At 43.9% G+C, this 15,452-nt stretch overlaps 2 protein-coding genes across 9 annotated transcripts in view; one reads left to right on the top strand and one right to left on the bottom strand.

Moving 5' to 3' along the window:
* Window positions 1-2,584: 2,584 nt before the first annotated feature.
* NDUFB11 (NADH:ubiquinone oxidoreductase subunit B11) lies at window positions 2,585-5,367 on the bottom strand. Its single transcript, XM_004376903.3, has 3 exons — window positions 4,946-5,367; window positions 2,990-3,120; window positions 2,585-2,812 (listed from the first exon to the last, which is right to left on the bottom strand). The coding sequence occupies exons 1-3, from the start codon at window positions 5,150-5,152 to the stop codon at window positions 2,686-2,688; spliced, it is 465 nt and encodes a 154-aa protein (XP_004376960.1). The 5' UTR covers window positions 5,153-5,367; the 3' UTR covers window positions 2,585-2,685.
* Window positions 5,368-5,607: 240 nt separating this feature from the next.
* RBM10 (RNA binding motif protein 10) overlaps window positions 5,608-15,452 on the top strand; it is a 47,373-nt gene continuing 37,528 nt past the window's right edge. For 4 of the 8 annotated variants that reach the window (XM_012555683.1, XM_004376901.1, XM_012555682.1 and 1 more), the window contains exons 1-2: window positions 5,683-5,960; window positions 7,743-7,884. In XM_012555683.1, the coding sequence (XP_012411137.1) occupies window positions 7,868-7,884 (17 nt within the window). In that variant the 5' untranslated portion in view covers window positions 5,683-5,960; window positions 7,743-7,867. Of the gene's footprint in view, window positions 5,992-7,742; window positions 7,885-15,452 lie in introns of all 8 variants that reach the window. The other 4 variants (XM_023731891.1, XM_004376899.2, XM_023731892.1 and 1 more) reach the window with 3 other exon arrangements.

The raw sequence follows: 15,452 nt of genomic DNA, 5'->3' as shown, positions 1-15,452 counted from the left end.
CAAATTAGTTTCTCATGAAACAATTAATACACATATTGTTTTGTGATATCGGTTGCTATGACCTGTCAATACTCTCCCCTTCTCGACCCTGGGTTCCCCATTACCACCTTTCCTGTCCCCTCCTGCCCTCTCGTCCCTGTCCCCGAGCTGGTGTGCCCATTTAGTCTTGTTTTGTTTTATAGGCCTGTCTGTGAGTCGGAATTGACTTGACAGCACACAACAACAACAATCTTTGGCTGAAGGGAGAATCTCAGGAGTGACTTCAGTACTGAGTTAAAAGGTGTCCGGGGGCCATACTCCCTGGGTTCCACATAGCTTTTCTTTTTTATTATTATTATTGTACTTTAAGTGAAAGTTTACAATTCAGGTTAGTCTCTCATACAAACATTTATAGTTTTGTGACCCTAGTTGCTCTCCCTATACTGTGACAGCATACTCCTCCTTTCCACCCGATTTCCTGTGTCCATTCAACCAGCTCCTGACCCTCTGCCTTTTTATCTCACCTAGAATGGAGGTTTCTTGAGTGCCTGAGAGCGTGATGAGCAGGCAGAGGATAAGGGGATTGAAAGTGTTCATCCTCAGCCGCTGTAGGCCTAAAGGGCATGGATGGGTAGAGGATGTCCCCTATACAAGAGATAACAATACTGAATATTTAACAAGTGCATTAAAAAAAAAACAAAACCATTGCCGCTGAGTCGATTCCAACTCATAGTGACCCTATAGGAAGAGAAGAACTGCCCCATAGGGTTTCCAAGGAGCTGCTGGCGGATTCGAACTGCTGACCTTTTGGTCAGCAGCTGATCTCTTAACTACCATGCCACCAGGGCTCCATTATCAAGCCCATACTATGTGCTAATCACTAAGTGAACAGAACGTACCTGAATACCTGCCCTTAAAGAACTTACATCCTAGTGGGGAGTGAGTGTGGGGAATGTGTTCTCTGGGCCAATGGTGGGGTATGGCTGCCACACGCTGAGGTTTATTATAGGGCATACTACCCCAATATACTCAGGTATTTGGTGGCTGTGATAACGTGTCTCTTTCACTTCCATAGTCCCAGTAAATGCAGGCTGATGGGTGGAAAGTGCTCCTTTACACGTTAGCATTCTGTGCGTTGGGGCTTAGCCTCAATTTGGGAGACTACTCCCCACAAGAAGCACTCAGGGTTGACACTCCTCACTTATAGGAAGGTTTATATGTATATTGCTCCCACCTTAGCCACCTACAAACAGACTAGGGGTCCTCCCGAGACTTAGTAGCTAGGGTTGGGGACATTACCTCTGGTGGGACTATCAGGCCAGATTTTCTTCTGGCAGCCTGCAACTGGGGGCTCGTATACCCTCTGAAGCCCCAAGCAAGGACAAACATAGCAATGGCAGCACTGAGCACCTGATGCATGAATGTGAATATGTGAGCTGTGGAAGGGGAGAGAGGGCAGAAATGCCAGGAGCATGAAGGGGAGCCCAGATGTTTAGACTTAGGGAGCTAGGAGAAAGTCTCTGGAAAGAAACAAAGACAGCCAGAGCCAGAGAAAAGTCTCCTATTCCATCTGCCAGGTCCAGAGAGAAACAGTCTGAGAGAGTAAGCCCCTGATGCAAGAAGACAGCCTATTCCCAGAGAGAAAGAAAGTAAAGGGGGAAGAAAAAAAGACTTGCTGTTTGAGAGACACAGAAAGACAGGGAAAGAGAGAAGGCAGGGTAGAGAAAGAGACACACACATATCTTGAGTTAGAGACCACCCAGATTTTGGGTAGAGGGTAAGAAACAAAAACAAAACAAAACAAACCAGTTGCCATCAAGTCAATTCTGACTTGGGGCAACCTCAAGTGTGTCAGAGTAGAATTGTCTCAACAGGGTCTTCAATGGCTGGGTTTTTAGATGGCCAGGCCTTTCTTCCGAGGCACCTCTGGGTGGATTCAAACCATCAGACTCTCAGTTAGCAGCCGAGCAAGGAGGGGCATAAATCCTAAATCTAGACTCACCAAAAGAAAGGCAAAAACCCCAAAACCCAGAGAAAATACAGAGAAGGCAGGAATGGAGACAAGCATCCATCCTCAGCAATAGAAAAGCCCTGCTCTGCTCCATCATCCTCAACCCCAGGTCTCCCTGGCCCTTCTTCAAACATAGGCAGTGCCAGTGTGGTAGCTTGTCTCTAAAGGTGACTGCCATCAATTTCTTCCTATGTGCTATTCCCCCATTCAGGCGCCCTGAGCCACCTTATAAGAAGCCCAGGCTATTCTGCTAGAGAGAGGCCATCTGGAAGAAGACTGATGTGCCAGACAGGTGAGTGAAGAAGTCATCTTGGATGTCCAGCCCAGTTGAGCCTTCAGATGACTACAGCCCCAGCCACCATCGGACTGTAACCACCCAAGAGATAGTCCTCGGAAGAATTACCTAGCTGAACCCAGTCAATCCACAGGACCATGAGAGATAATAATAAATTGTTGTTTTAAGCCACTAATTTTTAAGGTGGTTTGTTACACGCCAGAAGATAACCAGAACACCCAGAAAAGGCTACAGTGGCCTTTTAAGGCTTGTGACACCCTTACCCCAACCCCACACACAATAAAATCAACACTAGCTAGTCAGATTTTCAGTCTCTTTAATTAGGTGCTCTGAGGAGAGGGCAGAAGGCAGGTGGAGGGGTGGGGAGGGTGGTGCTTCCTGAGCCCCACTTGGCAACTGGTCAGTCCTCTTCCTCTGGCAGCTGGATCTTGCTAGGGTCGAAGCAATTGGATTCCATGATGGGGAGGCCATTGGCCTCTCGGTACTTTACAAGCCTCTCAGCCTCCCTGCGGGCCCACTCGCGCATCCTGGAGGCAGCAGCAGCAGCAGGGGTAGATGTGAGGGAGCCTCACTGGACACCCATCCCCCATTTTAGCTCCCCATTCCCCAACAGTGCAAGGATAGGATTCCTGGCAGAATCCCCTTCAACCTCCACCCCTGCCTCTGCCCCTCACCCACCCCACTCTCTTGGACACCCCATGCACCTGTAGTCAGGCAGGTAAGCCACAAAGGTGCTGCCAAGGACTAGGACGATGGAGAAGCCAAAGAAGAAGACGACACGCATGTTCCAGAGGTCCACAACAGGATTCTTGTCATAACCATGGGAGTCTGGGTTCTGTGGCAAGGAGAAGGAGGTATCAATGAGGGCTTCCTGCTGTTCCACAAAGTCTCATGTTAGCCCTGCATAACCTGGTTTCTGATCTCACCTCAGATCCATCTCTCCTCCCTTATTCCATTCCTCTCTTTCTATTCTTAGGACATGGCAAGCTCCTTCCCACCACAGGGCCTTTGCACTTGCTGTTCCCTCCCATGGAAACTTTTCCCTGAGATCTGGTCATGGCTGGTTCCTCCTCATTCAAGGTTTCGGCTCAATCATCACTTCCTTTAGGAGGCATTCCCTAGTCATCCTGTCTATTAAGTTAGGAAGCACAGGAAATTGCCATTTTTAAAGGTCAAAAACAGTTGAATACTGGCAATTTCCTATGGTTCAACCTAATAAAATAACTCCCTATCTATAAGTCACTCTCCATCTCCTTATCCTGCTTAACTTTCTTTCTAGCATTTATCACTGTTTGAAATTATATTCATTGTTTACCAAAGTAGTGTGCCCTCAGATCCTCTGTATCACATTATATTATTATCTATCACTTTACTCTATATTATCATCTTCTAATATTTTACGTGCTTATTCTCCATCTTTCCCACTATCATGTAAGCTCTATAAGAGCAAGGGCTTTGTCTGATTTCCGTACTGCTGTATCCCTAGAGCCCTGAACTGTGCCTGGCATACAGCAGGCTGTTGATACATATTTACAGAATGAATGAATAAATGAGTAAGCATCCTATATATCCAAGCCCCTCAACCAGAGATTAGTATTGATGAGGTACCTATTTTGTGCCAGGCCTTTTCACATACACAATCCTCACAATATCTCAGTGAGGTGGAAAGTGATGAAAATAATTAACGCCTTCTAATGTTAACTGAAGGAGCCCTGGTGGCACTGTGGTTAAGAGCTTGGCTGCTAACTGAAAGGTCAAAAGGTCAGCAGTTTGAACCTACCAGCCACCCAGTAGTAGAAAGATGTGGCAGTCTGCTTCCGTAAAGATTATGGCCTTGGAAACCCCATGGGGGCAGTTCTACTCTGTCCTATAGGGTCGCCATGAGTTGGAATCGACTCGATGGCAATGTTTTTTTTTTTAAACGGGTAATGTTAACTAAGTACTTACTAAGTGCCAACTGCTGTTCTGAGCATTTTGACTTATTTAATTTCATGAGGCAGGTGTCCTATTACTTTTCCCCCTTTACAGACAAAGAAATTGAAGCATATGGGGTTAAGCAATTTGCCCAAGGTCACAAAGGTGAGTAACTGTCAGTGCTTGGATTCTAACCCAAGCCATCTGATTTCAGAGTCTCTGCTATTAATACAGCACAGTAGACCTGGCAGATCTAAGTTCAAACACTGGTTCCACCACTAATTCAGTTATGTAAGCTTAGGCAAGCTACTTAATAACATCTCTATGCTTCAGTTTCCTCATCTGTAAAATGGGTATATAATAGTGCCTACCTCAAAATAAGGTTGGTTCAAGGATTAAACAAGCTAATGTATATAGAGTATTTACAACACTGCCTGGCCCAGAGTAAGCGCCACGTAGATGCTTAACATTATTGTTGTTAATCCTATATTGCTTACAACGTGTTTTGATCGCTACCCATTTCAGGTTTCATTTTTGTCTGCAAAATAAGGTCAATCTCACCTCTGGATCTGGACCGAGGATATCAGGGGACAAAGGCGGAAAACAAGCTAGGCAAAATTCCCAAATGTTCGAGGATTTCGTTGCCTGCGCAATATTCAGCCACCTAAGAACGTCCTCTACGGCGCCCCGTCCGCCCGTCCTCGATTGACCCTTCCGACGTTCCGTTCTCCCTCCCACCCTCTCACCTTCTCGTAGAGGTTTTCGTCCTCGGGATCCGGGTCTTCCTGCCAGCGTATGATCGGTTCCCGTGGCCGCTTCCCTGTGATGGCGGGCGGAGCAACCACAGTCCTGGAGGCGGTGGATTCCCAGCGGACATGGACAGCCGGGAGCCCTCGCATCGCCGTTGCCGCCAAAAGGCGACGAGACCACAAACCTAACAGCCCCGCCGCCATGACAGATTATTCTGCAGCGTCTTGGAGGCGGGGACGGAAATGCGACTCTGCGCAGCTGCAGCTGCCCTCTGCGCGATAATTGTCGCTCCGCCTCACTAAATAGGTCCCAGGTCTGATTTTGTTTTCAAATGAGGCTGGGCACTGAGTAGCCCTCTTTCATGGCTTTATGGGACCAGCCATTCTCTTATCCTCTCGGTCCGGCTGAGAAATTTCTTATTGCTAGGTCTGCTCGTTTCCTTGATGGGAAGAAAGTGGTGACATTTGGGTGGATACAGTTCCCAGCCAATCGCACAGATTTCCCTTGCCCTTTGGGGAAGGGGGCGGAGCTTCCGTTTCTCTTTTCATCTTCAAAGGAAACCAACCTTCTAAAAAGCGGGCCTTGCTGGATTGGCCAATAGCTACTGTATGTCTCGGCTTGCGGACGTTCGCATGGAGAGTGGGGAGGTGGCATACGCTTGCCAATCAGAGGAGGCCAGGGCTGGCCGACAGCGGGCGGTGGCCAATAGACGAGACCCGCCAGAGCGCGCTCCCTTAGTAGGTGGATGGTGGTCTAAGCGCCGGCTCTCTTCTTGTCGTCGCCATTTTGTGTTGGTGATTGCGGCCGGCTGGGAGTAGGCGGCAGTGAGTTTCCTTGGGGAGGGTAGTGCGCCTGGCGCTTCTCCCCTCCCCCTTCCTCTTCCCTTCTGCCTCCAGCCTCAGACTTGGTTGTTGCGTGGACCGGCTCCGGCTGAGCTGGGAGAGTTGGAGGAGGTGGCGGCGGGCCGAGGTGATGTCGGGGAGCCCTCCCTTGACAGCCCGGACCGAGAAGGTGAGCGTCGACGCTGGTCGTGGGGGCGGAGGTAAGGGGCTAGGGGTGGGGTGGGGAAGTAGAGGTGGCGCTATCGCAGATTGTGGGCCGGGGGGGCCTGGAGTACGCACGGAACTCAGGAATTGCCGGGGGGGTGTCTCTTTTTTCTTTTGAGAGCAGAGGCGCGTGCGCGATTGGGAGACGGGATGGGTGCACGCGGGTTGGGGGAAGGGAGGGACAAATGAGAGTGGGTTACTGTGTCTGCGACGCTGGACTTTATGGGAGACGGCTGTCTACGACTTTGGTTTTTAATCCATGGAGAGGGGGTGTGCTGTCTGCTCTGTGTGAATCTGATGCTTATCTGTCCATGGAGAAGCGTTCCGTGGCTCTGGTCCTTATTCCTTGCGGGGGGTAATGTCTGTGTGGCTCTGGCCTTTATCCTTAGGGTATGTGTTTGTAACTCTAGTCCTTATCCATGGGGGCTGTCTCTCTGACTGTCCCTAACTGACTTTGTGGGGAGGGGGTGCGGGGAATGTGTGCGTGATTATTGCCGCCTTTGAGGGGCTTGTATCTGTGACCCTGACGCTCGTCCATTGAAAGGGGTCGCAGTGTGTGATTTATGGCCATATTTGTTGTGGGTTCCTATCTGCGATTTTGACCGGTAATTATTTGGGGCACCTATCTGTGACTTTGGTCCCTATCTTGTGGATACTGGTGTGTGACTCTGGCTCCTTTGCCGGAGTCTATTGAGGTTTTTGTATCTAGCTCTGATCCAGTGGGGCCCCTGGTTGTGATCCTAATTCTTACCCATCTGGAAAGAGGTAACTGGTTCCCTGAGGCTTGAGTTGGAAGAAAAAATTTTGTGTGTGTACGTGTACACACATGGGGGAGAGGTGTCTTGGCAACCTAGTGTTGGGCAGGGGCTGTTAACACCAGGCTTAGCCTGATTCCTGTTTAGAGGGTGGGGCCTGAAGAATTTGGGTACATCCTGGCCCCTGGCTGGGTCACATGGCTCTCAGGACTCCCTTAGTCTTCAAGGCAACCATGAGGGTTGGGTGAGGTGACTGCTTCTCTGTCCTAGCAGAATAGCACACTGGTTCCGAAGAGTCTCTGGAAGGCCCCCTTTTGCCTCTGAGAAAACTTGGGCTTGGAGCCCTTGGGGAGAGAGAGCTGTCTTGGGACCTGGCTGTGTGTAAGGCTCAGGGCTGAGCCAGTTGCTGTGTGAGGGCTGAGCTGGCTGGGAGCCCAGGGAGGCAGCAGCTGTCTCCTTGCCAAGTTAGCCCCTTCGCCTACCCGCAAGAGCTTTTCATGGGGTCTACCACCTTGGAGGGGTCTGCCAGCATTTTGTTGGGAGGATGAAATGGTACCTGGTGGGTACTTAAGGCTCCCATTGTTGTGAAGTCTTGCCTCAGTGCCTAATGTGCCTAATCTTTGGTCATTCAGCACTGAGCACCCTGAGCTTGTCTGTCAGTCTCAGATGGCAAAGCTGTGGTACCAGCACCCCTCCAATCTCCAAGATCTGCAACCTTTAGGAATGTTCCAGGTCTCTCTGCTAGATATCCTCTGTCTGATGAAGGCCTTGCTATTTCTATGGCAGTAGGCTCTAGCCTCATGTTTGTGGGGAAAAGAAGGAGCAAGCTAAACAGGGGCTATGTTCTTGCTTTGGTCCACAGGAGCACTGGGAGTTGGGAAACAATGTATCTGGGCTAAGGGACAGCAGAGAGCCTGGACAACTAGGGTTTCTCAAGGAGGTCCCCTCTGCCTCAACTGCCTTGACCCCTTTCTTCCCTCCACTCTCCCCAGAGTCCCTGCAGGAGGCATCACCCAGGCTGGCAGATCATGGTGGCAGCAGTGGGGGTGGCTGGGAAGTGAAACGGAGCCAGCGGCTGAGGAGGGGCCCCAGCAGCCCCCGCAGGTCCTATCAGGACATGGAGTATGAAAGACGGTGAGTTATCTGCTCCCACCCCTACCAAGCAGCTTAGGCATGTCCCCAGGTGAGAATTGGTCCAGGAAGGTGCTAGGAAGGGCCTTCTAGGCAGAGGAAACAGAGTAACCGATGATTGTTCTTTTTTTTTTTTTTTTTTTTTTTTTTTTTTGGCACCTGTTGTGAGCCAGGAACTGTGCTAGGCTCTGGGAATGCAGTGGTGAATGAGACGGATAAGGTTTTGGCCCTCTCTTTACTCGGAGTCTCACAAGGGAGGCTGCTCTGTTTATGGGTGATTACGAAACAGCATGATGGGTGTCCTGGTTAGATGTGAGGGTGGAAAGGGATCAAGAGAAAGGGAGGTCTTGGGGCTAATGCCCAAGTTTCCAGTTGGGTGACCTGGATCGGTATGTGGTGCCATTCACCAAGGTGAGGACAGTCACTGCAGGAGGAGAGGCAGAGATCGGTGTCAGATGGCTATTGGGTTGTAAGTGCCTGTGGATGCACAGGAGAGAGGTCTGGACTATGGCTTGGGGTTTGGGAGGTGGGTGGGAGTGGGGCCTTCAGAGTTAGGAATTTGCCCAGGACAAATAATGGGGCAGATAGTGGGAGACTTCAGGGACAGGGTGGGCTAGGGTTGGTGATACTTGTCTTAGGACAGACTCTCTCGAACAGTTATTTTTAAATTCTAGTATGAACAAGAAACAATTGGGGTATTTGGTAAAATAGAGAGATCCTGGGCCATGCCCTTATTGTTCTGGTGGGCCACCCCAGGTGATTCTGATACAGGTGATCTGTCCATGACATTTTAAGATTGCATAGGAAAAGGGAGACCTGACTTTCCCAGAAAGCCTCTATTAAGAGATCGGGATGACTATGATCAGAAAAACGGAAAACAACAAGTGTTGGTGACAAAGATAAAGAGAAATTGGAACCCTCATCAATTCTGGCAGGATTGTAAAATGGTACAGCCGGTGTGGAAAACAGATTGGCGGTTCCTCAGAAAGTTAAACACAGTTACCGTATGACCCAGCAATTCCACTCCTAGGTATATAACAGATAGAATTGAAAGCAGGAGCACAGAGAGATACTTACTTGTACACAGTGTTACATTGCAACATTATTCACCATAACCACAAGGTAGAAACAACCTAAATGCCCATCAACAGATGAACAAAATGTGGTATATACACAAAATGGAGTATTATTAATCCATAAAGAGAAATGAAGCTCTGATACAGGTTGTAACATGGATAAATCTTGAAAACGTTATGCTAGGTAAAATAAGTCACAAAAGGACAAATATTACATGATTCTACTTATATAAAATGTCTAGAATAGGCAAAAGTATATATGGAGACCAAAGTTCTAATATTAGTGGTTACTTTAGGTGGGAGAGAGGGTGGAAGGGGGAGTTGTTTCTTAGGGGGCACTGAGTTTCCGTTAAGGTTGATGGAAAAATTTGGAAACAAATAATGGTGATGGTTGCACAACACGATGAAAATAATTAATGTCACTAAATTGTGTGTGTAAAAATGTTGAAACAGCAAATGTTAATTTAAAAAAGGAAATTTATAAAAACTCAGGGAGAAAATAATTTTTTAAATGTCTTAAATGTTTTTTCCACTTTTACCCCTTTTTAAAATGTAGAATGTTTTTTCTGAAAAATGAACCCAAATTTCAGTGTTATTCAGTCTTGAACTTCTTTAAAGATGTCTTTTGAAAGGCATTTGATTTTGGATAGTATTAACTGGAAGTGCTCTGTGGCAGTTTCTGAGTTTGAGTAGGTGACATGTTTGATTCAGACTTTATCAAATAAAGCCACTGGCTTTCTTTTGGCTTTTAAAGGACCTCAAGTGCAGAGGTTCGAGTTAATCATACTTTCCAATTCCAGGTAGGTTTATTTCATAGGTCAGCATAAGGCCCCCTCTTGCTATATTTTTTTTTCCTTTTTATCCTCTCCATTTCCTATCTCTGTAAGCAGCTGCTCTGTCATGTTTGATATGTATCATTCTAAAATATGTAGTGTTTTGAGTGTTTGTGATTTTAGTTTACACAAATGGCATAGTGCTGCAGTCTTCATTTCTATTCTGTTTCCTGAACTTTTTTTTTTATTGTACTTCAGGTGAAGGCTTACAGAACAAATAGTTTCTCATGAAACACTAGTACACATATTGTTTTATGACATTGGTTAACAACCCCACAACATGTCAACCCTCTAAATTCTCAACCTTTTTTTTGGTGAAAATACACATACCCAAAGATACACCATTTCAAAAATTTCTACATGCACAGTTCAGTGACATTGACTACGCTCTTCCAATTGTGCTGTTATTCTCACTTAAGATGAAGGCTTACAGAACAAAATAGTTTCTCATTTAACAGTTACTACACATGTTGCCCTATGACAATGGTTAACAATCTCACAACACATCAACAATATCCTTACTCAACCTTGGGTTCCCTATCACCAGCTTCCTTGTCCCCTTCTGCCTTCTGGCCCTTGTCGCTGGACTACTGTACCTCATTAGTCTCATTTGGTTTTACGGGGCTGTCTACTCCCAGGCTGAACCTCGGAGATAACGTCATCACTGAGCTAAAAGGGTGTCTGGGGGCCATACTCTCGGGGTTTCTCCAGTCTCCTTTAGGCCAGTAAATCTGGTCTTTTTTTTTGTGAGTTAGAATTATGTTCTGCATCCTTCTCCAGCTGTGTCCAGAATTCCTGAACTTTATTACTCAGCACTATGTTTTTAAATCTGTCCATATTGCTGTGTGTATATTAGTGCTTTGCTTCTAATTGCTGCTGAGGACATGATGGGGTATGTCTGTTGCATTTTCTTTATCTATTCCTCCAAGAATGGATACCTGTTCTTAATTTTGATGTGCTAAAATTCACCGTTTTTTGGCTTATAATTTGTGCTTTCAGAATCTTCTCTTTTCCTACCCCGGATCACAAAGATTCCTTTCACTCTATAGTTTTACCTTTCATTCTCAGGTCTTCAATCCATCTAGAGTCCACTTTTGAATATGGTATGTGGTAGGTTCTGGTTTTATTTTCCTCCATATAGTGAGCAGTTTTCCCAGTACCATCTCCCAAAAAGTTCATTCTTTATTGATTTGTGGTACCTCACCTGATCTCAAGTTCCCTTATGTACGTGGATCTGTCTTGAGTGATCTAATTTGTTCCATTGATCTATTTGCCTATTCTTGTGCCAGAGCCTTACTGCTTTTATTACTATGACTTTATAAAATGCCGTAATAGCTCCCTCTTTGCTCTTATTTTTCCAAAGTTGATTTAGCCATTATTCTTCTATATAAAAAGTTTGTTAAATTCCTCAAAAATATTCAACAAGAGTTTTGATTGAGATTGCATTTGGGGAGAATTGTCATCTTTAGTAAGTAGTCATCCAAGACCTGTAGAGAGAATTTTTTTTTATTTTTAGAAGTCAAAATACCACTTTTATTATGCTGTAAGTCTAGATTGAGGGTATGACTTTAATGTGTGTCCACCATGGGCATCTGTTTTGTTTTGGTTTTTAATAATATTTTATTGTGTTTTTGGTAAAGACTTACACAGCAGTTTAGGTTCCCATTCAACAATTTCTACACAAGTTGTTCAGTGACATTGGTTACATTATTTACAATGTATGAACATTCTCATTATTTCTGTTAGAATATTTTAAAATTCATTTAAAGGACATAAATCTGAATAAATGGGAAAGCAGGTCTTGCATATTCTTTGTTAAAGTAATTCCTAGGTACTTCAGTAGTTTCTGTTGGCATCTTATTTCTTTTATATTTTCCAAGCTGATATTTGCTGGAGTAAAGGAAAGCTATGGATTTTTGTAAGTTATCCTTGCTGTATACTCTTGTTATTTCTAATAGTTCATTGTTGATTCTGATGGTCTTTCTAAGTAGTTGATAATATTGTATGCAGATGCTGAGTTTTATCCCTTTCCTATCAAGCCTGTCACTTTTTTTATTTTCATTGTAGTACATATATAGGTAACAAAACATTTGCCATTCAACAATCTTCACATGTAATACGGTCACTTCTTATTTCTTTTTCTTCACTTATAGCTTTGGCCAGGACTTTTAGTACCGTTTAAATAATACCAGTGATATTGGGTGTACAAATTAAGATTTGGTTTGGCTGGTTGTGACAAAAATCCCAAAGAATAATGGCTTAAACAAGATATTTTTCATTCACTTAAAGGAAATCTAGAGATAGGCAGTCAGTCTAGGGCTGCTTAGCACATGGTATTCTAGGCAACCAGCAGAAGGAAGGGGAATAAAAGGATATGTCTTCTCCCTCTAAGAACACTTCTTGGAAGTTTTATGTGGTATTTCTGTTTACTTCCCGTTGACCAGAACTTATCCACATCGTCTTTATTCTAGGTAGCCAAGTGCCCAGCTAAACACTAGGGATTCTGTTACTAAGACTATTGGAGGCCAGATACGGTAGGCATCTTTATTTTGTCCCTGATCTTAAAGTTTCTCCATGAAATATAATGAGTGCTATAAGATTTTATAATGTAGTCTTTATTAATTCAAGAAAGTTCTCTATTCTTAGTTTACCAAGATTGATCATAAAATGAGTATTGAACTTCATGTGCTTTTTCTCTCCCTTTGTCCACTAATTTCATAATTAAGTTAAATTACGTCCTTGGCATTCCTAAGATATACCCTACTTGATCGTGGTGGTGTGTGTATAACTTCTTATTGTGAAAAAATTTCAACAGAAATGTTGTAGAAAAAAGCACACTGAACTCCCGTATATCCTCTACACGTAATCAATAACTGTAAACGTTTTGCCACATTTGCTTTATCGTTCTTTATATGTATACATATATATATATACACACACACACTACATTTTTTTCTGAATCATTTGAGTTAGTGGCAGGCATCATGACCCTTTAAGTACTTCAGCACGTATGTTCTGAGAACAAGGACTTTCTCTTACATAACCACAGTACAATTATCAATATCAGGAACTTTAACATTGATACAATACTTTTGTATAAAATCCCTGTTCAGATACCATCAGTTGTCCCAATAGTGTCATTTATAGCTATTTTCCCCAATCCAGGATCCAATCCAAGATCGCTCATTACATTGAGTTACTTTGTATTTTTAGTCTTCTTTAATCTAGAACAATTCTGCAGTCTTCCTTTGTCTTTCATGACCTTGACATTTCTTAAGAGTACAGGCCAGTTATTTTGTAGAATGTTTCTCAATTTGGGTTTTTCTAACGTTTACTCATGAATTTTTGGCAGAAAAATTATTTAAGTGATTATCTTAGTTATCTAGTGCTGCTGTAACAGAAATACCACAAGTAAATGGCTTTAACAAACACAAATTTATTTTCTCACAATTAGGAGGCTACAAGTCCGAATTCAGGGTGCCGACTGTAGGGAAAGGCTTTCTCCCTGTTGGCTCTGGAGGAAGGTGCTTGTCTCTTTTGAGCTTCTGCTCCCTGGGTGAGCTTCTTGTGGCCTGGCATCTCTCTTCCCCCACTTCTGCTTCTTTTGCTTGCTTGTTTAATCTCTTATATCTCAAAAGAGATTGACTTAAAACACTCTATACTAATCCTGTCATTAACATGACAAAGACAACCCATTCCCAAATGGGATTATAACCACAGATAGAGGGCTTAGGATTTACAACATATATTTTTGGGGAGCATGTTCTTCCCTTTTGGTTTTCTAACTCCAGGCCTTTGTGCATTTCATTATAATACTTCGTCCTCTTCAGCCACCCTTTGAAATCTTCTGTTCATCATTTCTTCCATTCACTTTAGCTACTCTGTGTTCAAGAGCAAGTTTCAGAGTTTCTTCTGAAATCCGTTTTGGTCTTTTTTGTCTTTCTTGTCTTTTTAATGACCTTTTGCTTTCTTCATAAAGGATGTCCTTGATGTCATCCCACAAACTCGTCTGGTCTTTGGTCATTAGTGTTCAGTGTGTCAAATCTATTCTTCAGATGGTTTCCAAATTCAGGTGGGATATACTCATGGTGGTATTTTGGCCCTTGTGGACTTGCTTTAATTTTCTTCACCTTTAACTTGAACTTGCATATGAGCAGTTGATGGTCTTTTCTGCAGTCAAACCTTGGCCTTGTTTTGACTAATGATATTGAGCTTCTCCATGGTTTTTTCAACAGATGTAGTCAATTTGATTCCTGTATATTCCATCCGATGAGGTCCATGCGTATAGTTGCTGTTGGTATGTTGTTGAAAAAAGTTGTTTCCAATGAATAAGTAGTTGGTATTGCAAAAGTCTATCATGCAGTCTCCCGTGTCATTTCTATCACCAAGCCCATATTTTCCAATTACCAGTTCTTCTTTGTTTCAGACTTTCTCATTCCAGTCACCAGTAATTATTAATGCATCTTGATTGCTTGTTTGATCAATTTCAGACTGCAGAAGTTGGTAAAAAAAAAAATCTTCATTTTCTTCATCTTTGGCATTAGTGGTTGGTGCGTATATTTGAATAATAGTTGTATTAACTGGTCTTCCTTGTAGGCGTGTGGCTATTATCCTGTCACTGACAACACTGTACTTCAGGATAGATCTTGAAATTCTCTTTTGGACGATGAATGTGATGCCGTTCCTCTTCAATTTGTCATTTCCCACATAGTAGACTGTATGATTGTCCGATTCAAAATGACCAATACCAGTCCAGTACAGCTCACTAATGCCTAGGGTATCTGTCTTTATGCATTCCATTTCATTTTTGTCGACTTCCAATTTTCCTAGAGTCATACTTTGTACATTTTTTTAAGACCCCAGATGCTACTCACCAAAGTAGTATGTAGAACATTGTCTTTATAAACTGTGTTATGCCAGTTGAGCTAGATGTTCCGCAAGACCATGGTCCCCACAGCCCTCCGCCCAGCAATTCAGTCCCTCAGGGAGTTTGGAACTGTCTGTTGAGCTTCCGCACCTTCCCTTGAACAAGTTGTGCTGGCTTCCCCAGTAATGTGTACTATCTTACCCTTCACCAAAGTTACCACTTATCTATTGTCTATTTAGTTCCCCACACACACCCCTCCCATCTCTCGTAACCAACAAAGATTGTTTCTTTTTGTGTGTAAACTTCTACCTGAGTTTTTACAGTAAAGGTCTCATACAATATTTGTCCTTTTGTGATTGACTTATTTCACTGAGCATAATGTCCTCCAGTTTCATCCATGTTATGAGTTGCTTCACAGATTCATCGTTGTTCTTTATCTTTGCATAATACTCCGTTGTGTGTATGTACCGTAGTTTGTTTATCCATTCATCTGTTGATGGGCATCTAGGTTGTTTCCATTTTTTGCTATTGTGAACAGTGCTGTAATGAACATGGGTGTGCATATGTCTATTCGTGTGACGGCTCTTATTTCTCTAGGGTATATTCCTAGGAGTGGGATTGCATTTTATAGTGCTCTTTTTTGTGGTGCTGACGTTTTCTTTGTTCCTCTTATTCTCCTGTGCTGAGTTCCTTTTGTTTGTGGATTTTTTTTTCCTTCATTTCTTTTGGTTTTACTGAGACTTTATGTTTTTCTTCTTTATTTTGATGAGTAGGTTTGTTAACTTTCTTTGTGGT

Source organism: Trichechus manatus, unplaced genomic scaffold (assembly GCF_000243295.1).
Source record: "Trichechus manatus latirostris isolate Lorelei unplaced genomic scaffold, TriManLat1.0 scaffold00046, whole genome shotgun sequence".
NCBI lineage: Eukaryota > Metazoa > Chordata > Mammalia > Sirenia > Trichechidae > Trichechus > Trichechus manatus.
Note: the sequence above shows the minus strand (reverse complement) of the source record. Positions and strands in the feature narration are given on the sequence as shown.